The 27,659-nt window shown below is 50.0% G+C and overlaps 1 protein-coding gene across 1 annotated transcript; it reads right to left on the reverse strand.

Moving 5' to 3' along the window:
• Nucleotides 1–331: 331 nt before the first annotated feature.
• Nucleotides 332–27,659, reverse strand: LOC144099078 (metabotropic glutamate receptor 1-like). Its single transcript, XM_077632162.1, has 7 exons — nt 25,791–27,659; nt 18,808–19,057; nt 18,043–18,281; nt 16,750–16,993; nt 5,371–5,545; nt 4,702–4,828; nt 332–2,334 (listed from the first exon to the last, which is right to left on the reverse strand). Exons 1-7 carry the CDS (start codon nt 26,464–26,466, stop codon nt 1,397–1,399), a joined length of 2,649 nt encoding a protein of 882 aa, XP_077488288.1. The 5' UTR covers nt 26,467–27,659; the 3' UTR covers nt 332–1,396.

The following is a 27,659-nucleotide window of genomic DNA, read 5'->3' on the forward strand; positions in this document are numbered from 1 at the left end:
GCGATGGGCTATGACTTTGGAGCGCCCTAATTGCTTACTGACGTCATTTTCCTCTCAGCTCCCTTCTCTCCTTGACTGTGTGCTTAGTGGCAAAATGCCACAGCCACCGATCCACCACAGCGAGTCGTTACTGCATGTTTCGTGAAACACTTAATTTGCTGAAATCGTTGAGAAAACAAAAAGTACAACTGGTTTCAAAGACGTTTGGAGCCTTACAGTTAACGCGGGATTCTTAGCCTCTCCTCCTTTCCTCTCATTAAAGTTCCTTTCTCTCTCTCTTAGCCAGCGTCCAAGCTTTCTGACGAGAAACGCAGCGATGATAGTTCCTTTTATGAGCCATTTAATGAACCTTATACTTACAACCAGTATGCACATATACGTGAACCAGTACACGTACGAAGCTGATCGTTGTCACGGTAATCTCGATGCGTAGAGGTATGATCCACTGGAGCTGCGCGGCTCGGCGTCTGCGCCCACAGTTTTGCGAAATGAGGTAGACCTTTTATGGAGAACTTAACTGCTGAAAGAAATTCCCCACCGACGCAGTCGTTGGGAAATAATCAAACACTATCACTGTGCAAGTTCAGAAGGAGTACACGCGGCATTGAACGCTCCGTATTTCCGCGCTGTTTGGCAGCCCACGATTCCGCACGTCCATAGAAATCTCGGCTCGGCGATCGGTGCTACTTTGTCCTTCTCCGGATAACACATTACGTGATGCGTGACACCGCAAGTTGGCGTTGCACTGCGCACGGCATGCCGCCATTGCGCAAGATTTTGGAGAGAGTGTGTAGAACAGGGATGAAAGCAACGCATTTGAACCTTTTGTGCTATAGGTACATTGCCCTCTTCGCTCTCCCCCCCCCCTCTCGTATTTGTACCGCATTTGGTCAAAGTGCGTGTAAAGAAAGCTAGGCTGAAATGAATATTTTCAGGCTCAGGTTACGCATTCTTCGCACCCTTAAATACTTCAGTTCCGTAGCTTCACTCTTTGCATCAAAAATGATCAAACTAACAATTTCCGTCCACTTTCCCAGAGCATATACCATTATTTAACCTAGCGCTTGTCTCGAAAATCAAGAAGCTTCACTTTAAAACTGACATATCTCATGCAGGGCATCTGACTGTTGCTTTCCTTTTGTCTCGCCTTCTATTAGAAGTACTCACTCGTGAGCCATGACAACCTTGCCCGAACCCCGATTGCGAGCAGCGCGTTCAAGGAAAAAAAAATAAAGGTCAGATTGTGGGGGGGGGGGGAGAGGAGGATTCAACCCACAAACAAAGTTTGGCACTCGTAAAAGTAATCGCGATTGCTTTCTGCCCGTTAACCCTCTGGCACATTTGCGTCCTGACGGCAAACGCCGCGTCGTCAGAGCGATGTCACGCAACACTCCTGCTAGCTGCAACCGTCGTGCGACCGCGGCACCTCGGCACCACCGTTCTCGTGAGCAACCGCGGTGCCGGAGACAGTGTTCACTTTGGCCTCCACGGTGTCCTGGCGGAAGGTGAGGAACGAGCTGCGCCTGTTCCTGTCCGGACGAAAGAGCACTATGTACACCCGCGGCAGGAACAGCAGCGCGAGGACTATGTAGGACGAGATGCTGATGGCCAGACACAGCGCCAGTTCCCTGTTGTCCTCGTTGCCGATGTACACGGCGATGTACGCGACCCAGATGACCACCGTGGAGTACATCGCGAAGCCGATCATCTTGGCCTCGTTGAAGTTCTCCGGCACGTTCCTGGTCTTGACCGCGTACACCGTGCACATCGCGATAAGCACAAAGTCGTAGGCGAGCGGAAGAAAGGTGGCCAATTCGGTCGTGTCGCAAAGGAGCACCGCCCGGTTGTGTACCGGATAGAAGAGAACCGTTCCGGGCGCCTGCACGATGAGCATGGTGCCCGTGATGACGACCTGCCCCATGATGAGGACCCCCGTCGTGGTCAGCTGCGCCGCCGTGCTCATGAAGCGCAGCCTGCGCCTGAATATCCGCTTCTCGCTCACGGCCAGGATGCGCGCTATGCGGTTGGTCTTGGTGAAGATGGCGGCGTGGACGGCGGCCACGCTCAGTGCAGGGAAGAGCCGCTCCATGAGGCACGACGTGGGTGAGGGCTTGGCCAGGATGGCGAACGTGCTAGCCTGGGTGATTATGATGCCGACCAGGATGACGAAGCTCAGTTCCCGCGAGGAGGCCTTGATGAGGGGCGTGTTGATGTAGCGCACGTAGACGACGCTGACGCCGGCGGCGGTCGCCAAGGCCAGCGCCGAGATGACCATTACCAAGATGACGGCCGACTCGGTCCACTGCAGGTACTTCTGCGGTATCGGGTCGCACCCTGCCGTGAATAAGAAGACAGCAGTTGGCGTCGTCATTTCAAACCGAATGGGCCCACTCGCTTTGTGGTGTATTTAGAAGACGTTCCCTCCTATAGATGGTTTTGAACGTGGAAAAGGTTAACGTCAAACAGAGTACGCATGTGCATGACAACGTCTCAGGTCAGCCTCCGTGGAATGGCTGTTTCAGTATGAAACGTTTGCATTGGAAGGAAGCACTCCGACTATATGGGGAACCTGCGCTGCCAAGGTGGCAGTGCAATTATTCCATTCGGTGACTCAAAACTGGTTTTGTCAGCCGCTTGGGCCACTGCAAACGCGAGAACACATTCTGCGCGATTAGATACCCGCGTTTGGCTGACAGCATTCATTGCCTAGCTTCTCTCGGCGTAGCCCAGATAGCTGACGCACGGCACGTGCGCCTTCGACCGAGCGCGGAGGCTCACGCCAATAAGCGCCTGAAGGTGGCGCGGAAAAGTACTATAGTACTACACAAAACTGCTTGGTCTTCTCGCTAGGCAGTGTGCTATGGCGCTGCAATCGGCACCGCAAACTTCAGCACAAGTTCCCCATAGTATGGGCCACCTGTTTGCCCTATCCCATGTTGCGCTAAAGGGCAGCTGAAAAAAATAATCTTTTCCTGCAAAGAGTTTTTTGTGTGTGTTTGAATGGCTCTATCACGGCAAACGTCCGTTTCGTGGTGTTTATGCAATTTCCCCGTACATCTGTGCTCGCTTCTCAGTGACTGCAGTCTGAAAACAGTTCCCGGTAAATCTGTCGCATGCGTTCATTCTGTACTTTGATTTTTGTTTTCGTTTCCCGTATTGGCGCTGTTAGACTGTGTGGAAAGTATGCCACTGCGAGAGTACGAACAGCAGACGTTTCCAAAAAGGCGGGGCTATCATCAGTGAAAAATTGATAGCAATTGCGCATGCAATTCAAAGGTTAGACACCAAAATTTGCGTAGTTGATTTTTCTTTTTGCTTTGCGATGATACGCAAAATATTAGTAAGCATGGATCACCAGTACAATTCGCCTGCGCTCAGTAAATCATTGAATTTCACAATCCATGTAGTTCCAGTTTCGGTTTCAGTAGCCTAGCGGTGACTGCGTCGTTATAAGTAGGTATGAGATCCGTGATGCACTAGAAACTTCAGTACAATTGCTGCCTTGTCGTTTTAATTTGCTCCAACTCTTTCGCTAGCGTACTTCAGACGCCGGAATGAGAGTAATATGAATAAACAGCTAACGCAGTTTTTGTATGCCTCAATTGATCTCATATCTACTTGTTACCTCACAACCACAGTTCAACTGTTCAAACTGAAACTGAGTAGGAAAGGAAATTCACTTAAGAAATTATTTACGGAGCGTATGCGAATTTCACGTGGTGATCCATGTTCGTAATGTATTACGCTTCATTTTAACGAAAGAAACCATTACGAAAGGTTTGCTGCGTTTGCCTTTTTAAGAGAGAAAAGCAGTGGCTTTGCCGCGGAAGTTTGCCCAGCTAGTGCTTGGAGTAGCTCTGAAATTGTCCTCCCGAAGCGAACAGGCGTATCACTCTGACTTGCATTGTGCTAAACAGCACTTGCGAGAAAAATTACGAAGAGATCTTGTGGAACTGCAGGTTTTTAAACTAATCCAAGCTGCAGCTGTGCTCCACTTGGCATTGCATTTGATTTAAACGCCACGTAGTTAAACGCTGAAAACTGCTGGCGGAACTTCTCAGCCTTAGTGGAAAATGCCTATACTACAGCTGGCGCAAGCGAATCAGCTGCCCCGTTCTTGAAAAATCTTGCTGCCGACAGTGTTTCATGACTGGCTCACACCCGTTAACTTCGGCAATCGCGATAGTCTGATCCCTACTGAAAATTTTTATAAGGCGACTCCCATAATTTCATATATTTCCATATGAATTATATGGAGTCAGTATGGAGCGTATGCAGTCGATATGCACATTATAGAAACCGCGTATGGAAGCTTACGGACTCCATATGATGTGCACATTTTATGAAAGTTGTATGAAAACTTTGTAAAAAGTTCACGGACTCCGTACAAGAAACTTACGAATGTCGATATATTTTTCCATATCATATGGACTCCATACACCCATAATTTCATACGAGCGAATCGTATGGAACGTTTCAGTAGAGGTATGCACGATAACAAACGTTACGGCTAGCTACAGCGCCGCGGATATCCTGCTACAGGGTCATCAAAGCCACCTGGTCATAGCCAGGCCAGCTACACTGGGGGAGAGGGGAATGGTGCTAAGAAATCGGTCCTTGATTTTTTTAGCGTCAGTTGTACAGCGTGTACATGAGTTCCAACGTGGCATAGCTAGAGAGCATGCGCATATACTCACTGACCATTAAGAGTGGCGTTGGGCCAAGTGCCTTCGTCGCAGTTTCGGCACCTGTACTCGCTGTACACGTACTGGTTGCTGCCACACTGGACGCACTTCCAACAGCACAGGTTGGAATTGCTCTCCGGCACCTGAAAGTACACCTTCGTGTTTCGAAAGCAGCAAACATGCGAGACAATTAAACGGACGGCACTGCGCGTATCATTTGCGAAGGTTTCGAATCTTGCGATTCAGAAACGCTGTCTTCGCTATGTATCCGCATCGTGGCGATTCAAATTTCATTGAAATGACACAAGACAAAATTGTGGCACTAATCAAGAACACCAATTTCATGACATGTTGAACATAAGCTGCGCTGAGTCCGTTTGAATCCCATTGTACGAAATATGTTTTCACGAATTTCCCGCTATAAGAGAGTCGTAACTCTCCCGCACATGTACACAATGTTCAATGCTTTCGTTATGTCGGAAGAAAATGAGCAGCACTTCGATCGGAATAAAGCAAATTTTTTCGTGGGTAAACTTCCCGGATGATCGCCTTGCCCGCTGGCAAAGAAGAGGCAGCGATAGCTTTAATGCGAATCGATCGATAAAATCAATCCAATCAATAAATCAACCAAAATCAGTCAATCAATGCGGTTCTATTATATCTCTTCGCCAAACCCTTCTCGTACCTTGATGTAGCCAAGAGCACACGGCTGCCCGCACTGGGAGAGAGGCACTGTGTCGTCCTCGGTGTTCCACATGGGCTGTCCGTACATGACAATGTTGTCTTCATCGGACCAAGTGGCCACGTCCACGAATTCATACTGCCCGTCTTCCAGCGCCTGGAAGTTTACGATATCGTAGCTGCGAGGTAGAAGAAAAAAGAGAATTCAGTGTTGCCTTCTCGAACCCTGCCAAGTACAGTGCCGGCTTTTTTTCTCTCAGACTGCTAAACCGCTTTAGTGCCTTCTCTCCACCAATGTTAGTGCACATATAGAGTCATGAATGCAGGGGCCGCACCTTTGAGGCGAGAGTTTACTCCCCTTGCTTGACACGAACGCGGAAAGCGTGCGCTAAAGTGACGTGCCACATGACTAACACTATAGGACACTGTCCTGTCTCGTACATTTAGTGCCTATGCTCAGGGCTCTTAGCATGAGCAACTAATAATTTCATTTTAATTCGAAAGCGTTAAGAAGTTCGTGTGACAGCAAATCCGGTGTCGGCATAGTCGACGCCGTTGCCTATGAGCGAAAAATCCACGAAAACTCCCCAGAGACGCAACCTAGGATGCAGGTGGGCCCCATAGGTCACGTGACTTTGTGGCGTCATCAAAACCTGCCCAGCGGATTGTGAGAAAACTGCCTTCCGTGACAGGTGGCAGTTCAATGAATGATTTGTCGCGAGAGGTGTCTAGGGAAGAATAACCTGTGTTGCACATGCCCCACCAGTGGCAGCGCCTAGCCATCGCAGGGCAGTGGCGCATCGCTTAACCGCTTCACCACTGCGCCAGGAGTGGTATGAGGACTCCCAGGGATCTATGAATGTGAAGTAGAGAATGATCAATTCTGCCTATATGGGCATTACTTCATTAAATCGCGTCATACGGTTAAAAGGCGGAACTCAAGTGTCCCCTCAAACTATTTTAATGCACGATTTTTTTTTTGCCCCGCACATTGTTGTTCGGTTCGCAAACCATCACACCATAAAACAACTGCCAAATTCATCATACATAGTGAAAAATGGCCGTATATCAGCGCATACGGTTCGAAACCTCTCATCTAATATTTTCTAATGGTATAGGTTTCATGTGTACACGCGATAAACTTTGATGGACTAGACTAGCCCAGCCTGTTTTCCGTGCATTTGATCTATTAGCTTGATTGGGTGGGTGTTGTCCTCTCTGTTCCGAGGTGCAAACAACAGCAGAAATGAATACATACGAGCGCGGAAGGTGACACCATCGTCACGATTCTCACACTTACCTGCACACCTATTGACCTAGTTCTTTACAGTTGGATGTGACATCAGAGTTGTGTATTTGTTGAATCTGATGAACGATGACTCTCAGAAAACGCACTCAGAGTCGACCTAAGCTCAACCACCACCAAATGCGCCTCCATTTTCTTATCGCTCTACTGCTAATCCCCTGCTCGCAGCAGATCATGATCTGCTTGACGGACTCACGCAGACAGGCCTCCAGGTCCATTGGCAAATATCACGCTGCCAGGCCTCTTGCGAGCGCGCTTTGCTAAGCGTTGGAAGAAGAAGACGAAGACCTAGTGGGTGGATACGTGTCTGCTTCTAGGTCTGTGTTTTCGCTTTTCGCTGTCTTCTCGTGTGTGGCGTGGGTCGGACAGTGCCCTCCGTGCGACCGAATGCTGACGACGCCCCTACGGAGAAATTCCCGGCACGGCGGGCGCATTCTCAAGTGAGAAAACCCAACCGGAACCCTCAGGGGCAAGCTAGGCTTAGCTCGGCGCTGCCGAGCGAGGCCGCGCTACGCGTCTGCATGGATTCTGCGTTGTCGACGACGGCTACGCGGATGCCCGCTGTGTTGCCACCTGACGCAGCCTCCACGTCCACGCAATCGTCAGCGCCTCTGGGCCTCCAGCCTGCGCCGTCTTCCGATGCTACGACTTTGGCCTGTGACATGGACTGCTCTACCGCCTCCGTGCCCGTGGCACTCCCTCAAGAAACTGTGCCCGTCGCGCCAGTTCAGTATTGCCACCAAGGGCCGTCACCAGCGTCTGAGCCTCCTCCACAGATGCCTCCCGTGAGTCAAGGCTCTCTTCCACCTGCTGCGAACTCGTTCCGCGTTACCATCAAGCCTACATTGCGCTTTGATATGACTGCCATCCCTGCCCGGAATGTTCAAGCCACAATTGACCATGCCCTTGGCTCCTCGAACTACTGCGGGTTTGTCGTCCATCGCCCATCGAACACCATCACGGTAAACTTGTCATCCTTGATGGACGCCCAGAAACTTTGCGCAGTTACGCGGATCCCCCTGGATGACAGCAAGCATGTCCCGGTGCAAATATATTTTGCATCTGGTCCTGACACACTCCGCTGCATGGTTTATCATGTCGACAGCACGAGCCCTCCCGAGGAGGTGCGCGCAAATATTCGCTGCTCAACTCATGTTGTACTGCAAGCACGGCCTATGGGTCGCCGGGGCTCATACCTGCTCATCCTGCAAGGCCCGTTGACTCTCCCGAAGTACCTTACCTACTACGGTGCGATTGTCAAACCACAGCCCTTCCGACCTCGTCGTATTTTTTGCTATCACTGCCACAAAGAAGGACATATGCAAAATACCTGCCCTAATCCAGCAGCTGTGGCCGACATGAATGAACCAACAGCTCATTGTGCCCTGTGCAAATCGCCGGACCATGACATTCGCTCCCCCGCTTGTCCAAAGAAGAAGCAAGCGAAGAAGTTTCACAAGTCGCCTGCAAAAATGGATGTTCCTACAAGTAATCGCTTTGCAGCTCTCGCATGTGACGACAACGACTTCCCTGAACTTCCTTTATCTGAGCCTGCTGCTCACCATATGTCTCCTCGCCAGCGTACATATGCACAAGCGGCTCACCTTCCCGGATCAAATGGTACGCCCAAACGTCCAGTGCATCCATCACATGTGGATACTACAGATGAAGACACAGCTTTAGACAATGCAATCGCGGAGGCTCGCCGCCGACTAGACGAACTCACCCAGCGCCGGGAACAGCGTCGTTCTCAATCCTCTCGAAGAATTCTCATAACTCGGGAGCAATCATCAGAGGAATCACCTAGGATAAGCACTGGCCCACAATCAGGTGCCGACCACCTGTTAGCCGTGACTACCCCGACAGTGGACAAGATATTAGCGCTGATGAAGCAGGTGACATCCCTCATCGTGGAAGCTCTTCGGCCTCGTCATGGATAGCGCATCATCATCGGTGGTGGTGCAGTGGAACTGTCGCGGTTTCGCTAATAAGGCCTCTGAAGTGAACATCCGCCTTCGCGACGGAAAGCTGAGGGCATGGGCGTTCCTACTGCAAGAGCATAATGCACTCCCACGCCTTTCAGGTTTCTGCGCATACCATTCACCATCTATCCCTGATCGCCGTTGCACCGCCTCCTCCCTCAGCCCAGGTAAATCTGCAATTTATATTCACAGTTCAGTTCCGCACACACCGCTCGACCTTTCACGGTGGTGCAACACACGTCAAGAGGTTGTCGCCCTTCTCGTAAAACCTGCACGCACACCCCTTATTCTAGTTTCTTTTTATAGTCGTCCTGGCTCCGCATCTCCCAATCTGGGATGGGTTCGTTTTCTACGTTCTACCAACTCGGGTATCCCTATTCTAGTTGGCGGTGACTTCAACGGCGCACACACTGCGTGGGGTTACCCATCGGATTCCTCAAGGGGTTCACACATCCAAGGGAGCTTTTCAGATCATTCCTTTCAACTTTTAAACCTCCCGAATACTTCTACCCGCCCACGAGGTGGCCCGTATTCACCTGATTTGACTTGGTGGTTAGGCCCCGGTAACCCTCGTTGGGCTGTTGATTCTGATACTTGGGGTAGCGATCACAGCCCTATTTTTATCTCCCTCACGCCTACGCGTCTACGGAAAATACGCCGCACTGTACGAATAACATCATGGGATTCTGTACGCGCAGACAATCATTTATCTACATTCAACCCCTCTTCAGCATTGTCTACTCTATCTGATGTTCTCGCTACTCACACTATTACCACTACTGTAAATGAAGATGACCCAAACCCGGACATACATCTCTTGAATCTGTGGGCTCTTCGTCGCCAGGCGGATCTTTACGCTACTCGTCACCCCGATGACCCTTCGGCTCTTCCTACTCTTCACCGCGCTACCGCACGGGCGCGGCGCTATGCAAAGCGGCTAGGCAGGCAACGCTGGGCTGCATGGTGTGCCCGCCTGTCCTCTACGCAGGGCAATCGACATCTTTGGAGAGTGTTTCACGCCATGGAGCGCCCTTCTCAGGTTGCAGATTACACAGAGAGCATTCGCCTCGCGCTAAATGTGGATGAGGACACATTTGCACAACAAGCGGCCCGTCAATTTTTTCCAAACCATGACTGCACCGCTACGTCTCCACCTGACTTATCGGTAACAGAGCCCCCCGATGGGATTACTTCTGACCTCACCATGGCAGAGCTGCTGGCCTCCATTGACCGTTTAAAAACTACTACTACTCCCGGGCACGACGGCATACCTAACTCCTTATTCCGTAACTTGGAAGGGAGGGCTTTGGAAACCCTACTTGATACTTTTAACGAAGTGTGGCTTTCTGGCGTCATGCCGGGAGACTGGAAGCATTCTATTGTGGTTCCAATCCCCAAGTCAGGTCAGCCTCCAGTATCTCTCTCGGCCCTTCGTCCAATTTCCCTTACCCCTACCATCTGCAAGCTTTATGAAAACATTCTAGCCGCACGCTTATCATGGTGGCTGGAATCCCATGATTGTTACCCAGATTCCCAAATTGGTTTCCGCCCACATATTGGAACGGAGGACGGCCTTGCTATTTTGGCTGCTGACGTGCTTGACCACTCTCCACAGAGTCACCTTGTACGAACCGTAATCGCTACAGACATAACAAAGGCGTATGATAACATCCTTCACTCTGCCATTCTTGCCTCCCTTCAAACTCTTGGTCTCCCTCACCGGTTCCTCCTCTCCATTCACGCCTTTTTAGCAAATCGAACCTTCAGCGTGCGTGTCCACGGAAAGCCCTTTGGTAATTTCACTTCCAATAGAGGAGTGCCGCAGGGCTCCGTTCTCGCCCCCACATTATTTAATGTGGCTTTAATTCCTCTGGTTCGAGCCTTAGAGACCATCCCTTCTATCCGCGTGCTTGCATATGCCGATGATATCACCTTGTGGTGCTGTCATCCAGATGCGTCTATTCATCAGTCGGTCCTTCAACACGCGCTGGATGTATTGACATCTCGCCTCCCACCTTTGGGTCTAACACTCTCTCCTACTAAATCATGTTTCATTCGAATTGGAAATAAAGCCGCCTTACGGAAAGCTCCCCCTTTAAATTTTACGGTACATAATTCTCTGATTCCTGAGGTAGAAACTGTTCGTATTCTTGGTCTTCTCCTCCATACATCTGGGACTGGCACCCCGTGGCTGACAGCCACCCGTAAATCGGCTCACGCTACTCTAGGTCTGATTCGTCGCATAGCTATGCGCTCTGGTGGCGCACGTGCTCATACGGCCCGCCAGCTTGTGCGCTCTATCCTTCAGCCACGGATAGTATATCAGGCTCAATTTCAACGTCTCACCCGCAGACAGTGGGACTCCCTTGAAGCTATCAATCGTGAGGCTATGCGCGTCATCACATATCTGCCTCGTTTAACACCCATACCTGTGCTACAGGAGTTCGCCCAACTTAATACACTCAGTGAGATCATCGACCAACGGGTGGCAAATAGAGCTCGAAAACAGTCTCTCAAACTTCATCGTTTAAAGACACTTCCACCGTGGTCCTATTGCCAGCTCACTGACAATCGCCCCACTGTTTCCCCGTCGGTATCAGCAGCGTATCTGCCTGAAGGGTGCATATTATACACGGATGCATCTCATTCTGCAGAGAGGGGAGTTACTGCTGTGTATAGTCCATCTCATCCGCATCTCAACTCTCGCGCGACGTATACTGCGGATACGTGCACTCCCCTGGCATTGGAACTTCAAGCCATTTACAATGCCATTGCTTCCCTTCCGCTCGTTCCAACATTCAATACAGTTCACATTTACACCGACTCCCGCGCCGCCCTTAAACAGCTGAAGGCTGTTCGACGAACGTTCCAGATTTCACAATCTATTCATGTGCTCTGCGCAAAGTATCCATGTCCTGTGCGCATACACTGGATTCGCGGCCATGCCCAGGATCCACATAACATTCAAGCGGATGCTATGACTCATCTTCATACATTAGACGATCCGCCACCTTCCCCTCTTCCCCCAGATCCGTTCCTGTCCCACGTTTCCGATTCCGAAGTTCTGCGCCAGCGAACACGCGCTCTAATTCCTCCGTGTTCGCACCCTCTCCCCCGTAGTCTTACTCGGCAGGAGGAGGTATCCGTGCGCCGGATTCGGGCAGGGGCGGCTCTGACACCATCTGTCCGTCATCGGTGGCGTGCCAAAGATCTGCCTTTACCTGACAGGTGCCCTCACTGTGGCGCTGCACCGGACATATGTGATGTGCGGCACTTGTTGTGGACGTGCCCAGCGACGGCTGCTATCAGAAAACGGCTCCTCAGGGAGGTGGGCCTGCGGTGGAACCGCGAAAGTGACTTCGTGAAGTGGACAATGGACAACCGTTTTATTAACAACCTCTGCGACTACCTCAGCGCAACGGTTCTTCACTCCTTCTTTTAACTTTCAATCCCGTGCATTCCTTCCCCCCTTTCCTTTTTCAACTTATGCCTTATGGCACACTTCTCGAATAAAAAAAAAAAAAAAAAGCGTTCTAAGCGTTCCGCTTAAAAAAACGCGTGTGGAGCTCGCATTTCAGGTAAAGGAAGAATTTACACAACTTCTATCCAGTTGTACGACAGAAAATAGTGTTTCCCTGGGCTGCTGGCGTTTAGTTTTCGGTCACGAATTTAAGATACTCTCTTTGGACGGTTGCCGAAAAGGAGTTTGATATAACCGGCATAGAATTTCATACTCTGTTGTAGTCCCGCCACTTATGACGGGATCCACTGCCGCTGCAGCTGTACCGCTGGTAGGAGGGTCAATTGTGACATCATTAATGAGAACAGTGGACGACGTAATCTGTGCACATGCTTGTAACTTTTGACGCTGTTAACAGTTGCCCGCAAAATCGAGTTACGTAAAATCGAATTCGTACTTTCAGCGTATATGAGAGCATAGAGCACGCAATGTACAAGTGCATCAATGATATAAGTCACGTGTGTGGGCCCACGTGTTGGGGCGGGGTGAGTGGGAGGGGGGGGAGGGGGAAGTGTTGTGACTTCTGAATTGCAAAAATAGGGTATAGACCTTGTATTGACAGCACATTCTCCAGTCTTGTTCATCGCCAACCCATGAATTTCCAGACATCTTTCCAGACATCTCGGACCTGCGACACTGCGGTGACGTGCAGTGTTTAATACGCTCCGTCTCTGCAGAGTGCGAGCTGACCTGTGCAGCCTTCAACCACAGCGAAGGCATTGCTGAGGCGGGACTTGTTTGCCTATCTGGCGGTTTCACTCTCCTGATTATTATTCGGCAGCGAAGACTGTAGAACTACGCTCTAAACTTTATTAACCTGACGAGTTGGATTCATGAAGAGCTGATGGGACTTTGATAGTGCGCTATCCGCATGGACCTATTCTCTAGTGAACATGGTTCTGTGTTCATGAGTACAGAGGCGATAAAAGAAGATGAGATCAGTGCGGTGCCTATGCGCTCCGCTGTTCGCATTTATTCTCATCGCGACAGTACCTTATACGACCAGAGAATTTTGTGAATGAAGTGGGGATGCTGCGACTTCTAGATACCAAGTTGAACTTCTGTGACACTTTCCCCACATCAAAGATACACGTAAAAAGGAAGAAGAGTTTTCATTATTATGTCAAGAAGTTTGGGATACCAACAGGTCAATAAATGGGTCCAAAAATGCAACCGAAACGCATTGGATGAAGTTTTTAGGTAGCCTTTGTATTTTTCGATGAAGGGTGCGCACGCAAAATTTGAATGGGCTTGCGGTATGCATTGAAATGAGGCACACTTTAAGCACTTTGTTGCTGCTCTCCATCGTGAGAAAACTAAACGCATGTGGGAGTACAGGAATGAGAACTTCAGTATAGCGAGATTTCGCCTCTTCGAGGCCAAAATGATCACCCGCTAACTTCTCTCGTCGAGCGAACGGGATTCGAACTCCATAACCATGTATTTACTCACCATCGGCATTTGAAAAAAAAAACATTTTCCTATTTGTGCGTTCCAAGTTACATTCCCCTGATCGTGTCTAATCCGCACACATAGACTATAGACTCGAGGCTTCATAGCCTGTCACATTGTGAACGTATAGTGGTGTATGCAATCGCTGTGAAGTAAAGAAAGCCGTGCTGAACACGAAGTCACGGGTTCGATTCTTGGCTGCAGCGGCCTCACTTCGATGGAGGCAGAATGAACAATTCTCATGTACTTATACTCAAACCCAACAATTCTGGACAATAGTATTTTTTAACCGGAAAGAGCTTACGACGGCATTTTTTTTTTCATATACTGTAAAATTTCACCATAGCAACAAGTATATCCGCAAATCTCCCGTCGACAGGTTTAGATTGTTTTGCTATTAACGTTTTTGCTATCGTCAAAAGCGTTCCCTGTTGGTCCTCTCTAAGGCAGTCTTAACTGCTCGATGCGAGAGATGGAAACATTGCAAAAGAAAGATTTTGCTACATATCGGAAGAATGGACCATCACCTCCAAAATTACTGTACCAGTACCATACAACATTCAAATATTCAAAATTTTTGTCCAAGAATATTGCACACGGAGGTCTGAGTGTGCAGTAATTAAGAATCCGAAGTGATCGAAATTAATTTGAAGCCATCATTGCGGCGCGCCTGATATTCTGCAGGAGCATCTATGACACTCAAAGGTAAGTTTAATGGGCAGGGCTAACAGATAAAACGTTGTATACGCGCTCATGCCTGAGGTCACAACAAATGCATACAAAGCGGGTGGTCACCCAGAAACACTGTGACCGTATTTTTACACACTGTACATATAACAAATGCATCCTCTGCATGAAACCAGTACTCAACAAAGAAGAATCAGCCCTTCCGAGGCCAACGAGGCCGGGGGGGGGGGGGGGGGGGACACTCAAATATTATTTATTTCGTGAACTGATTAATAAAAAGGTTTCTTCCTGCCACTATTACACTAGTCAGACCGACGCATTTTTAAGTCTGAGCCAGGCTGCATAATGCGCAGAACGTTTTTCCACTATTCCTGATAGCACACACTTTCCGCCTGCTATTCGATTCGCCGTGATACATGCATGTTATTCAGGGGCAAAATACAGCGCGTTTGTTTTTCTGTTCTTCTCAGAATATTGAATAGAGCACCATTCTGCCAGATATTTTTCGTCTTTTTTTATTCCGCAAACTCGCATAGGAACAGCTGGCGTAGGTTTCGTGCCGCTGCGCAAACAAAACTGCAGGCTTCAAGGGCACTTAGCCTTTGGCTCTATTTCGCGGAGCGATGCATTCCTTACAGCTAAGTCAGCTTTGCAAAAAAATTTAAAAAGAATTGTATTTGAGGAAAGGAAAGGGTGCAGCAACTGTCTCACTTCTCTGTGGACACCCGAACCACGCCATAAAGGGAAAAGATGAAAGAGGAGGTGAGAGAAGGAATACAGAAAGAGGTGAGTATTAGAGGGCTTCAGAGTAATTTCGACCAGGCGAGGACAATTTAACGTGTATTGACGCACACCGCACGGGCGGTTTTTTTTCCCTTGTTCTTTGGGTCTCTCGGCAGTGTGCAGGTCTTTTAATAAAACAATGCAGAGTGTTTCAGCTTTTAGATAAATACTGGGAGGCTGGTCCTCCCCTTGGCCCTGGAATATATTGCTTTTCACAGTGAAAAGCCTTCCATGCTTTTTCAAAAACTTAGGAGAGGAAAAGGTGAGAAAGAAAAGAATTGTTTTTCAGATGTAAATTTTGTCATAACATCGGTGTCTAGAGCAGCTTTAATTTTAATTTTGTCTTCTTGACATTACGAACAAAACAAAAAAGAATTATGTCACGAAACCCAGTCATTCTCAAGTTTAGCATTCACATATTTCGGCTCTTGCAAGCATTCATTCATGGAGAGAAGGTTTATGGAGTATTGCATATGTCCCTACAGCAATCGCGTACAGGCGAGAAACGCAAGATCGCTTTCAGTACGTAGCTGCTTGCACTGGCTTCCTTTCGCTTCGTCAGACCGATTCTCCTTTTAAGAAGATTAACCGAAAATTCAGTGCAACGGCACGCATGCTTCCTGTGGTTGCCAGTACGCTCGATAAAACATGCGGTCTACAACACTGATTCCAACAACCACCCACTCACAATCCATAATTTTACTATGCCTATCAGTAACACCAGGAATGCAAGCCATCTAAACTTTATTCTTCCTATAACGCGCAACTTTTATGGTCAGCGATTGTGGCAGTTCTACGGTGCTAAAACTTGGGACGACATCCCGCTTAAGGTCAAAATGTCTAACAGCTTGGACTACTCTGTAAAAATATTTTTTTCTTAGTAGCTTGTAAAGTCACAAGCAGTATATATTTTTGTTTGTTTATTTGTTTGTTTGCTCCTTTTTGTTGCTATGACTGACATGCATTAGCACTGTTTTGATTTCTAGCCTATTACTGTGCTTCCAAGCGTAAGTGACTATGGGCCAAACTAGCTCTGACCACGAGCCCGTCAAATTTTGATGTCTGATTTGTGTGTGAAATAAAAATGAAAGTTGGTTTTGAGCAAAATTATTTCCCTCTCTTTCTGATATAGGTTCATAATCTCTCTCTCTCTCGCACACGTCCGCCACTGAGGACGAGGGTGACACTGGTTCACACTCTCAAGGTTCGGGTATACTAGACACAAATGCCCCCGAAAGCAGAAGATTGGACACCCGTCATCGTAGCCCAGTTGGTAGAGCACCGGACGCGAAATTCAGACGTCGTGGGTTCGGATCCCATCGGTGGCGTGCGGTTGTTATTTCTTCTGCTTTATTAATCTACCATTGATGAAAGGCCACAAATTAAAAAGAAACATACACTCCCTATGCTTCTTGGTTTCGTTGACTGTTGGCTTCAGTCATGTATATAGGGTAAAAGGCGGCTGAATTCAAAGTTAATTCCAAAAGCAAGCGCGTCCGTTGCAGAGTCATTAGAAATGCTCAATAATAAGCGGAAAAGCTTGAGCAAACGAGACTGGGTAAGATAAATCCTGCTACGTAGCTCTGCACAGCTTACTTGCACTGCGCCGAACCCAGAGCGTATCATCGCGCGAGTGAGTGGCGGAATACGCACCACGCGTGGGCGTACAACTCCAAGTCTTCGTTCTGGTGGGTGCTGCTGGCGTTCCTCAGGTACTGGACGAAGCGCTCCCCGGACACGTGCACGATGCGCGAGCAGTTCTCCGCCACCTTGGGGTCTCCCTCCGGGCAGTGGTCTCTGAGCATGTCGTGCAGGGCGTAGGCAATCATGTACACGGCGCTTTTGACGCCCGTCACCATCTCGTCCTGGTGGAAGTTGTACCGCAGGCTCTCGTTGCCTGCGCCGAATGTCGCCAAGCGCACATACAGCCAGGGGTTAACGAAAAGAATGTAGTAACGGGAAGCAAGCAAGATAGTATTCGGGAAAGGAAGGTTACTGACTAGCGTTTTTCTGAACGAACCAGTACACCAACCGCTTCATTTCGATGGGCTGCAAAATACCGTGATGTGAAAGACGTTCCACAGTAGGGCTACTCAGCTATCCGTACAACTCGACAGTCTGCCCTTCCCTACGCATGAGATCATGTGAGCGATTTTTTAAATGCAGGCTCAATTCTCTACATTTCGTTAAGTGCGTGTGTGCGTGTGTGCATGTGTGCATGTGTGCGCGCGTGCGTGCGTGTGCATGTGTGCGCGCGTGCGTGCGTGTGCGTGCGTGCGTGTGTGTGCGTGTGTGTGTGTGTGTGTGTGTGTGTGTGTGTGTGTGTGTGTGTGTGTGTGTGTGTGTGTGTGTGTGTGTGTGTGTGTGTGTGTGTGTGTGTGTGTGTGTGTGTGTGCGCGCGTGTGTGTGTGTGTGTGTGTGTGTGTGTGTGTGTGTGTGTGTGTGTGTGTGTGTGTGTGTGTGTGTGTGTGTGTGTGTGTGTGTGTGTGTGTGTGTGTGTGTGTGTGTGTGTGTGTGTGTGTGTGTGTGTGTGTGTGTGTGTGTGTGTGTGTGTGTGTGTGTCCCGAAACGCGTGGATACACAAAGATCCTGCCAGTCGGCCACTATACATTAGGCCTCCTTGATCTGGAAGCAAGGCTACAACCTCGCATGCGGTTGACAACGCCTTATAGTAGAAAATATTTATTCCCCCAAACACTTCCCCAGTTCCAAAAAACGGTTCCACCAAAGAGTGCTCTACACTCATCAAGGATTACTCCCCAATGTTGAAATGCGGCTCACAAGTACATACTTCTCCAATCAAGAGGCAGCATAAAAACAACAGGACGTTCAAACTCTCCGTCTGTGTCCCAACAAAAGAAAGTCAGTCAGCGCCCCGTGTGTGTCGTCTCCTTCTTGCAATATCCATGCGCTGTTGTCCAATTGTCGAGCACTGCACCCGCTCACCTGTGCATGTAGGCCTGCAGTTGCCGGTGCACTCTCCCTGCCGGTCTCTGAGGCTGCAGTTGAACCATGTCTGCCAGAACTCGGCGAACCACGGATTCCTGGTGTTGTTCGCGGGGGTGAGCCGCGTGTAGTACTCCTCGAACTCCGGGTCGGGCAGGACATGCACCCGAAGCGCCAAGGTTCCCAGAGCTTCGGCTTCCAGGCCTGCCAGCAGCTGCGCGTCTGTTGTCCAGGCGTCACTGCCAATAGCACAAAAAGTGTTGAGCTTATATTTTGAGCATAGGAATTGTCGCCGCTAACTTCCAACCGACTGCATCCGTACCGATGACGAGAAAAGTCATTAATCTTTCTCAGCTCTTCTTTGATAAAAATTCGTGCTGGTAAGAGACGCGAACCGGGGACAATCACCTCGACAGGGCAGTCGCTCTACAACCAAAGCTAACTGTAGGACGGCTAGCAGCTGACAGTATGCATCAAGCTCAACGTATGGTTCAGAAAAACACTGACAGTGGAACTCTATTATTATGTTGGAACCTACAGGAACCAATGAATGCCTTGCGTGCGCTGCACAAAGCATTCTGACACTTTCTTAACCTCCTAAAATTTTGTCCAAAATTTATTTTCTGGCCAAGATTTACATACAGATAGTTTTACACGCCACTGAGCGGTGAAACCCTGGATGAGTGCATCAAGAGTCTAAAATAGCCGAGAAAACCCCCACGTCACGTGTCTTGTGCGCAGGAAATGCAGGCGCGCATCGCTCACCTGGCCACCACGTTGAAGTCCCCCGTGGCGTTGGCGGTGCGCATGGCGGTCAGCAGTCCCTGCACGGTGACCGACGTGCAGAAGCAGACCACGACGCGTGCCCGGCTCGTCCTGCTCAGGCTCTCCACCGCCTTGAGGTAGTCGGCGGCGGTCCCGCTGGCCGCCACTCCCAGCCACTGGGAGACGCACACGTTCTTGCCCACCGAGCGCTCCGCGAACTCTTCCAGGCTCGCCTGGCTCGAGCTGTCCCCTGCGTCCCATTGTTGCAGCGTCGAAGTTGCGGGTCAGCGTTTGGCTCCCGCGTGGTGGCAGGAATAAATTATTCAGTGACCCGAAAGCTGCTTGATGCAATGCAGTATTGGGCGGCTCTGGATTGCGGCTTCAAAGCGAAGTCAACGTCCACTGCGTCGTTGGTCACCGGTAGGTCATGTATCCATGATATGCGGCCACGAATACTGGGCCACATGGTGAGGCCGTGGGCCAGATTTTATTGCGAGGCTTAAAAAGGAGGACCTCACAGTAAAAGCTGTCCCACGGCTTGTGACTCGGTATTCGTGGCCGCAAAGCCGGCTCGACCATATCGCCAATGCTGTGCTGCGGCTTGCAGCAAAGTGGAAGAGACAGAGAGAGGCAGATGAAAGGAAGAGCTGGGAGGTTTTAATCAGGTAATGCCCGGTTCGCTTCCCTACACGTGGGGAGTGGTATAAAAAGGGCGAAATGCAAGGGAGAAAGAAAGTGTAGGGCAGTTTGGGAGGAGTGACATATAATTGGCCATATGGACTTTATCTAACGGGTTTTCCAGGGCGGCGTTTTTCAAAGCATGCACACATTATGAAAGCGCACATTATTGTGCAGCACGCATTAAAAAAGCTTGAAAAAATAAAAGTAGTGTACAACTGAAGATACATCATCACCATCATCAGCCTGAGGTGTAGGTGGTGTGGGAAAGTGGGTTGCGTTGGGTGGTGGATGGGTGAGCATCCCCATACTTAGAGTGGTGGGGAGGAGAGGTGGCTGCTGGGTAGTACTCCTGGTGGGCAGCTAATTTTCACATTTGGATCCTCTTTCGCTTTCGCTTTTACGAGGATAAAAGTTATATACGAAGCCCACCTTGAAAAGTCGGTACTAGTGCCAATGATGAAAGTGACGCCGCTACAAATGACAGATAGACAATAGACAGATGAGGAGTACTGCTTCGTATTTATGGCGTTTACCCATCGTACTAATCACACACGTAACCTGTACATATTTCTTATTGTGTAAATAGTTAGTCTATATTACCTCTCCCCCTATCCTCTCTTGCTGTCCCCTCACCTCTTTTATTTCATTTCTCCATTCTGCCTGCCATCCTTTATTTCCGCTGCCCAAGCTCAGGTTCTTCAGTATCGATTTCAGATGCCGTGGCTAGCAAAAATCTTATCCTTCCTTTTTATTATTATTTTAATAAACCACTACTACTACTACTACTACTACTACTATTACTACTACTATTACTTGCCCATCGTAATAGTGCTTTCGCACAAAAAATGATGTTTCAGTGTGTGCACTGCTCATAGGGTGCTGCAACCAACAGGAGAAAACTGCTTGGTGGTAATTTTCCTCTAAGCGACAGGTGTTTACAATGGTTGGTTTCTGAGCACGACGGAGTTTCATCCGCTGTATACGGAATGCGCTTTCGGTGCATTGGCTGCCGGTGGCTATTCGGCAATCCGCCGATTGTTTTCCGTGCGTGAAGCGTTGCGCAGCGCACAGTGCGCATGCGCATCGGCAGCCGTGCGTGCATTCTCGGTAAATGGAAATCAGCGACACTCCGTGCACTGTCGACAGGCCTAAACAAGGGCAACCGTTCGCAGCAGCTGTGCGAGGTCTTGAGCGCAGCTGTTCTATAGGTCGGTGTCGTTCGCTAACTACAACGATGATGCCGCCGTCAACCTTGTGGCATTTACGGAGAGAAAATGAAACAGCAGTCGCCGATGGTGGCGGAGCACTGAGTTGCACGTTCGTTTTTTTTTTAGCGCGATAGCGTTAAAGGCCCCGTTCACCAGGAAATCCGGTGTCGGCGTAGTGAGCGGAAAATCGTGAGCATGACTCTGAGAGGTGGCCCCCAGAGAGCAAACCTAGGGGGCAGGTGGGAGACCTAGGTCACGCGAACTTGCGGCGTCACCAGAACCTGCTCACCAGATAGTGAGCAAACTGCCACCGAGGCAGGGGGCAGATAAATTAATGATTGGTTGCTCGGGAAGAGCAGCCTGGGTCGCACAAGGCCCACCGCTGGGAGCATCTGCCATCTCAGGGCAGTGGCGCATCGCTAATTCGCACTGCTCCAGGACGGATATGAGAACTCCATGGGATCCGTGAATGTAAAGTAGAGAATTACCGCCTGCATATATGGGATATGATAGGATAGCATAGGATAAGATACACTTCATTGCTCCAACAACGTCTTTCAGTCAGACAGAGGTCATCTTCAAGCAGATGTCTCCCTCCCTCTTGCAGAGGTCGGCGCCCCTATTCCAGGGCACCGCTTAGTTTGGCCGCTCGCTGGGCATGGATGACCAATCCTCTTTGGAGGATTGGTCATCCATGCCCAGGAGGATTGGTGGATTGGTCATCCTCTTTGGAGGATTGGGTTGCCGCTGGAGAGCACACTCTCCCACTGCTCCGCACTCGGATTTTCTGAGCCATGGAATGCTTTATTTCTGTCACATTCCGAAGTAATATGGTATAAGGTGGGTGTTCCATTGCACCATGGACAGATGTCTCTGTATTGCTTCGGGAACATTTTGCTAAGGATGTGTAAATTGGGGAAGGCTCCGGTTTGCAGCTACCTCCAGTGAACTGCTTCTTGTTGATTTAATTTGTTGTGGGGAGGAGGATACTTTAGTATCGTCCCTCTGAAATAATTTAGAATGTCGGAGTACGTCGGGATTACCCTCAAGAAGTCCTCCGGGTCTTCGTTCAAGAGTGCTCGGCTAGTGTACTCGCGAGCGACTCTATCGACCCTTTGGTTGCCTTCTATCTCGGTGTGTCCCGGTATCCAGAAAATGGTGTGTCTAATGGGATCTGTGGGTAGGCCTGCACGGAGAAGGATTTGGAACGCTTTATGACCTATTCTGCCGTTAATGTAGTTACGGCATGCCTCTTTCGAATCTGTGAGGATTGTTAATGACCTTAACAATCCTCACAGATTCGAAAGAGGCATGTATATATGAGAATTAATCCGTTACGCGATCGCGTTGTATCCTCAAGGCGGAGCTTAAGTGTTCCCTCCGTTTTTTTGTCTCTTCCCCCTCCATTCAACGCAAGAAATGACAGTGGAGCGACACCCGAAAGTCGTGCCTCGACGAGACGCTCCATTTCTGCATGCAGTCGTATTTAGCTCTCGACCGTGAGGAAGGTGTACAGCACTGCTAGCAGCAGCTGCGCGTGGTTGCAGCTGCACAGCCTTGTTACTGCCAAGGGCGACGTTCACGGTTTTCCTGCTGGCGAGATTCGGGTCGCGTACCCATCTACTGCCGTGGTTACCTTGCGTCGGGTCTCACACACGTTGACTATAGTTTAGAGGACCGTAGTAACGCGGAAAATGTGCGTTAGTACACGCGGCGATGGTGTCAAAGTCACTTCAAGAATGAAACATTCTGTGCGATGCACTCCGCTGTATTGAGTAAAATGACGAGATTTTAAGTCCACTTCAAGTGCTGCTTGCTCAAACTTTTATTGAGCATGAGGAGAAACCGGTCACGCAGGCTGGTAACCAAGGTGTTACTTTCCGTACAGACGAAGGTGGTCTTGTGGTGTCACCGCCCTCCAGCCAATGGGCATTCTCCGACCTGATGACGTCACTACCGAGCTGGTGACGTCATGGCCCTCGAGCCAATGAGATTTCTCCGCTCTGATGACGTTAATGATGTAATGATGGCATCGTTACCCACCAGCAAATCAGGATTTTTTCCTGGACAACGCCGGACGGCGCCTGGTTCTCGCTCCGGTGAGGGTCCTATGCTATCGCGTAATAAAACATAGGGCACGTAGCATGAGAGGCTGCGGCGATGGTCCAGTGGTCTAGGGATCAGAAAACAGAGTTCCCGTGTCTGCGCCGACAGTGGTTCGAATCCTGTTGGAGGACGAAGCTTCAGAGCGCTAGCTCTTAACGTGTCGGTCCCCGTCAGCAGTCAACATCAAGCGTCCGCATATATGCCTGCCGGGACAAAGGAAAAAGTGCGAGGAGGAGCGGAGCGGAGGGCACACTGCGTATTCAGACGGTGAGCCAACCCCACGCGAAGAGGAGCAACGAGTCATCCACGACCCTGGAAGAAGGAAAACACAGGGGAGGCCCAAGTTATCTGAGGAACGTTGCTGAAAGCATGCCAAAAGTGACCTCCTGAGCACCGTGCACACCGACATAGCCATCGTAGCAGTTGACCAACTGGCAATGCGGAGCCGGCTCATGTTAGGCTTCACAAAAAGGTGACACAAAAGCCTCGAAGCGGGGACCACTGACATTTCGCTGCCAGTACCGTAGTTGGCATGTGCGGGCGGAGCTCGCGTCAGTGACGTCATGTCGTCAGTGTGCACCTGGAAATGACCTCGGTCAACGACATTTCCTCGAATATACTGGCCACGCCATCCTGTATCGTACCCCCGTGGAAAGTTGTTCAGGGTTGAAAATGGCAAGAACTCCTTTCATGCGAGGCCTGTGTTACCTTCTCAATAAGATCCCATCGGGAAGGAAGGGAGACGACAGGCAGTAGCCGCGGATCCTGTGCTCGCAAGCAGGAAGAGGCATAAGCGGAGCAAGGACCATTGCAACGACATAAGCGGAAAGCCTGCTATTGTTCATAACCCGCATTACCACGAATTGGCAGTGTGCAAATAAAAATACTTTTGAACTGAATAGAATACGAGTAGTGTAGCTGAGAACCAAATAGAATACGAATCGAATAGTGGTGAAACTCAAAAGAATACGAATCGAATGTTTGTCCTGGTGTCCGTTACTTGTACGAATATTCGTACAAAACGAGCAATCGTACGGAGCATTGAAACACCGGCGAATGCACTGCGGTGCTATAACTTATGGAGTTGAAGCTTAAGTTCTTAAAAGACGCAACTGCTAAGCAGCTGCTTATTCATTTAGGACTGGCAACCATGTAGTGAATCACACCCTTGGACCTTACACTGAGCCCCCTCCTACAGCCGCCCCGAGACCAGTATTCAGGACCTCTCCCAGCACCCCCTATCCCCTTATGAAATACCATATATGCAGATTCAATACAGTCTATACGCGCAATTCAAACAGGTAGAATCCCTGAACCACTGCAAGATGATCTACAAAAAGCTCTCATCAAACTACGTCGTCACACTAACACACTGAGGTGGACTGCTGGTAACGCTGGAATCATCGCTTCGTCCGCGAACTTCAACATCGGGCGCCTGGGATTCCCTGGCCTTATCCACCCACGTGGGACACTACACTCCACTACAAACAAGAGATAAATCCTCACTATGACAGCCTTCGAGAAACTCTTCGTACACTTGCTGTTCGAACAAATCTCTCACCGTCATTCAACTACGCATTCTTCGACGCATACACCCAATACGTTCCTTACTCTTGTGCTTTCTTATCTCTACCGTATCCGCCACTGCCCCGCTTGCCTTAATTGTCCCGAACCCTATGCTAATTTGGAACATTCCCTTTTCTTCTGCCTAGTTGCCATTAAGTGCTCTCATTTTCCAAACGCCTTTACACCAACGTGGCGGGCTTGGCAAGCCTTGGACAAGCTGACGGACCAGTTGGCTTTGGTGACACTGGTCCAAGGCATCCTAGACGCTTAATATTGCATTAAAATAGAATTGTCTGCCACTCCCTCTCTATTCTTCACTAAGGGGTCGCAACATAAAATCCGCATGTTAACTCTATGATCATCAAGTTATACGTAAAAGCAAACTGTCTTTTGCTCTCGATGACGAATAAGAATGAACTAGAGCCACACCTCAGGGCATGAGACGGGGGACAGCTACATGTGAGCCCTGCCACCGATATCGGGTATCAAGTCAGGATTTGCTGAAATTTCCTGAACCCTGCAGTGTCATCCAGTGTTAGAGGCCTTGCATGAGGACTGTGAACGCCGCTACAAGAATGGACAGCGTCGCGGCGCTGAAACATTTATCCAGTGTACATCGATTGCGGTAGATATGGTGCACATACGTGAGCGTATGTGTGCGTTTTTAACCTTCAGCCACGCTGATGCTAAGAATCGAATAGAATCGGAGGAAAGCATTGCATCATAGTGGTTGACATTCATTACGCGTTTTCCATCCATTGTTTACGAACAAAGAACGCAAGGCGGGGTCCCTGCGAGAAAATAGTGCGCGGGGAAGGTGGGCTTATATTGTTCTCGCTCTCCAGCTGCACATACCGGTAAAAATTTATGAGCACAAAAAGAAAACGCAAAACAGGGAAACGTTAGCAGCTCGAACTGATGGGACAACGAGAACGTTTCTAGCTTGTTTTCTGTGCAAAGCCGCATGACTGTCATCGAGTTTTGCTTACCTGTAGCACTAAGTGCGATAAATTGCGCTTCTAATTCTGTCATACACCCCTTGTACAAGTCCCCAACACCGACATTATTGATTTTAAATTCTCTACAAAATGCGCGTCCGCCGTTCAACTCCCCGCTCTCGCGCCACGTTTTCACACGCCAGACAGCGATTTCTTCCCTGTCCCTCGTTTAGCCCTTTTACACCGTCGAGCAAGGAAAGACTGACTCACACCATGTCGGCGCAGTACACAGGCAAGCGTCGGTTTTGCGTGAAATTTTAAGACAAGCACGGTTATGTCTAGACAGCGCCCATAAACATTTCTCCGTATAGCTCCAAGATATTGGAGAAAGTGAGGTTCTGAGGTCTCTGTAGGTCATGAAAACCTCCAGTAGTGACCGCCTTTCGGTCACGCTCGTGGGGCGTGTCATTCGGCCCTCGCTCACCTTCCGTGTAGACGACCGACACGTAGGTCCAGTTGAAGTAGCGCACGAGGTCCGCCATAGCCCTGGCCTGCGCCTGCTCCATGGGAACCACGCTCACGTAGAACCCCAGGCTGCCGCGGAGGCCCAGCTCCTGGCCCGTGAGGGAGTAGCCGATCTCGGGTATCCCGAACAGGCTCAGCAGGCTGTTCACTTCGGACGCGCCGGCCGCCGCCTGCGGACCGACGACAGCCACCAGGTTCTTGGGGGACTCTTCGACCTCGCACTCCTCAGTGCTGCGCACCTGGTACGGGTACGGCTGCTCCTGGTAGTCGGAGCCGGCCCAGGCGGACAGCGGTATGTACTTGGAGGCCTGCTCGAGCGCGATGGGGGCGAACCAGCACGAGTCCCTTATCTGGATGCCCAGCGTCGAGTTGGGCAGCAGGTCGTCGCGGGCGTTGACCTCGTCGACGGCCTGCAGCGCCGCCTCGACCCTCTGAATGCCGGCTCGCTCCCACGTCTCGCCGCAGAGTCGAGTCAGGTTCTGGCGCGTGTATGGCGGTCGGTGCACGGGGAACAGGGCGCCGACGAGGAAGTCCTCGGACTCGTTCGCCTTGTAGTAGTAGTTGGTGGAGATGCCTAGCACGGCCACTAGCAGTCCAAGGCTGGGCAGCAGCACCAAGTGAACGGTGAGAAGCATCACTCCAACCTTGGCTTTAGGACAGCGAAAGAGATATCCAAGAGCGTTGAGCACACCATCTGGTGGGCATCCCGAAGAAATGCACCCCACTCCTGTCGTTTGCACTTTCAGATATGCGTGGAATCCAGTAGATTGCGTCAGGTTCTTGCAAACGTCACTTGTGCGTCTGGCCTTGTCGTCAACTTGTTGTCTTGCTTTAAAGGTTTAGGCTTCGAGACCTCCACATCTGTTGTTGTAACTGGCCGAACTAAAGAAATAAACTAGTCTTATCTCCATCATTATAATCATTTTGGGTTGCAACAGTGTACGCTTCCTCCTTGAGAATTCGTGCGCCGAGGCGATTTGTTGCGTAACGCAGTGTCAAGGCTACGGGAGACGCTGATCGTTGAATTTATCGGAGCCAGTACTTTTTTGAAGAGCGCTTTTCGAACTCAGCATCGCTACGGTGTCATTTGTAGAAGAAACGAGCGCTTCTCCGACTTTTTCGCAGGTAGGTGAGCCACGCACTTTCTGTGAACACTCACCGGTTGAGTCAGAGAACGCTTCCGAAATTCCTTTCTCCGGAGCTGTCCATTCGGCGTTGCTTTCGCCGTCGCAACACAGTGTCGTACTCGAAGCAGCGGCCGTGCAGGTAGTACGATGACATCATCGCTGAATTTCCAAACGCTCCAAAGCCACCGGTGCCTACATGGTCCCGATGCCGCTCAGCGCGCACGACAAGGCTCCCAATCAACACGCCCACACAAGCACCACACGCCGCGCAACTACTGCGGCAGCTTCGCTCTCTCGTTGCTTCCGATGATTCCGCTCGCTCGTTGAGGCAGCCTTTGTTTTTCGGCCACGTGCGGCACTATTTCCACAGTTAGCGACCAAATGAAAGCCAATAGAAAAACAAGCGTCATCGCCTGCTCCGCATATTGTCGTCGCCTGACGCGCGTCCGCTTAATATCGCTTATAATCCAACGACTCGCGATTCCAGCGCTAGTAGCACCGTACAAGGCACGTCATCCGGTGTCGGGCCGCCGGGCTCCGCAGTCGACGCCATCTGCAGGCTTGGCAAACTAAGCGAGGCAGCATACGCAGCAGCGGTAGTGTAAGCTTCCCGTGTTCGCTCAATGTCAGTGCGCTTGTCGCGTCCTGCCACCCCCATGCAGGAGCAAGGCCTTTGTTCTGGCTGACTTTAACCGCGCAAA

This window comes from Amblyomma americanum, chromosome 7, assembly GCF_052857255.1.
Source record: "Amblyomma americanum isolate KBUSLIRL-KWMA chromosome 7, ASM5285725v1, whole genome shotgun sequence".
NCBI lineage: Eukaryota > Metazoa > Arthropoda > Arachnida > Ixodida > Ixodidae > Amblyomma > Amblyomma americanum.

What these genes read in the sequence shown, in the direction of transcription:
- LOC144099078 (XM_077632162.1), bottom strand. Translation starts at nt 26,466, where the DNA reads ATGCTTCTCACCGTTCACTTGGTGCTGCTGCCCAGCCTTGGACTGCTA. An exon ending in CTGCAGGCCTACATGCACAG is followed by an intron (nt 16,994 to 18,042) that starts GTGAGCGGGTGC and finishes CATTCGGCGCAG; the next exon opens with GCAACGAGAGCCTGCGGTAC. An exon ending in GCCCAACGCCACTCTTAATG is followed by an intron (nt 2,335 to 4,701) that starts GTCAGTGAGTAT and finishes TATTCACGGCAG; the next exon opens with GGTGCGACCCGATACCGCAG.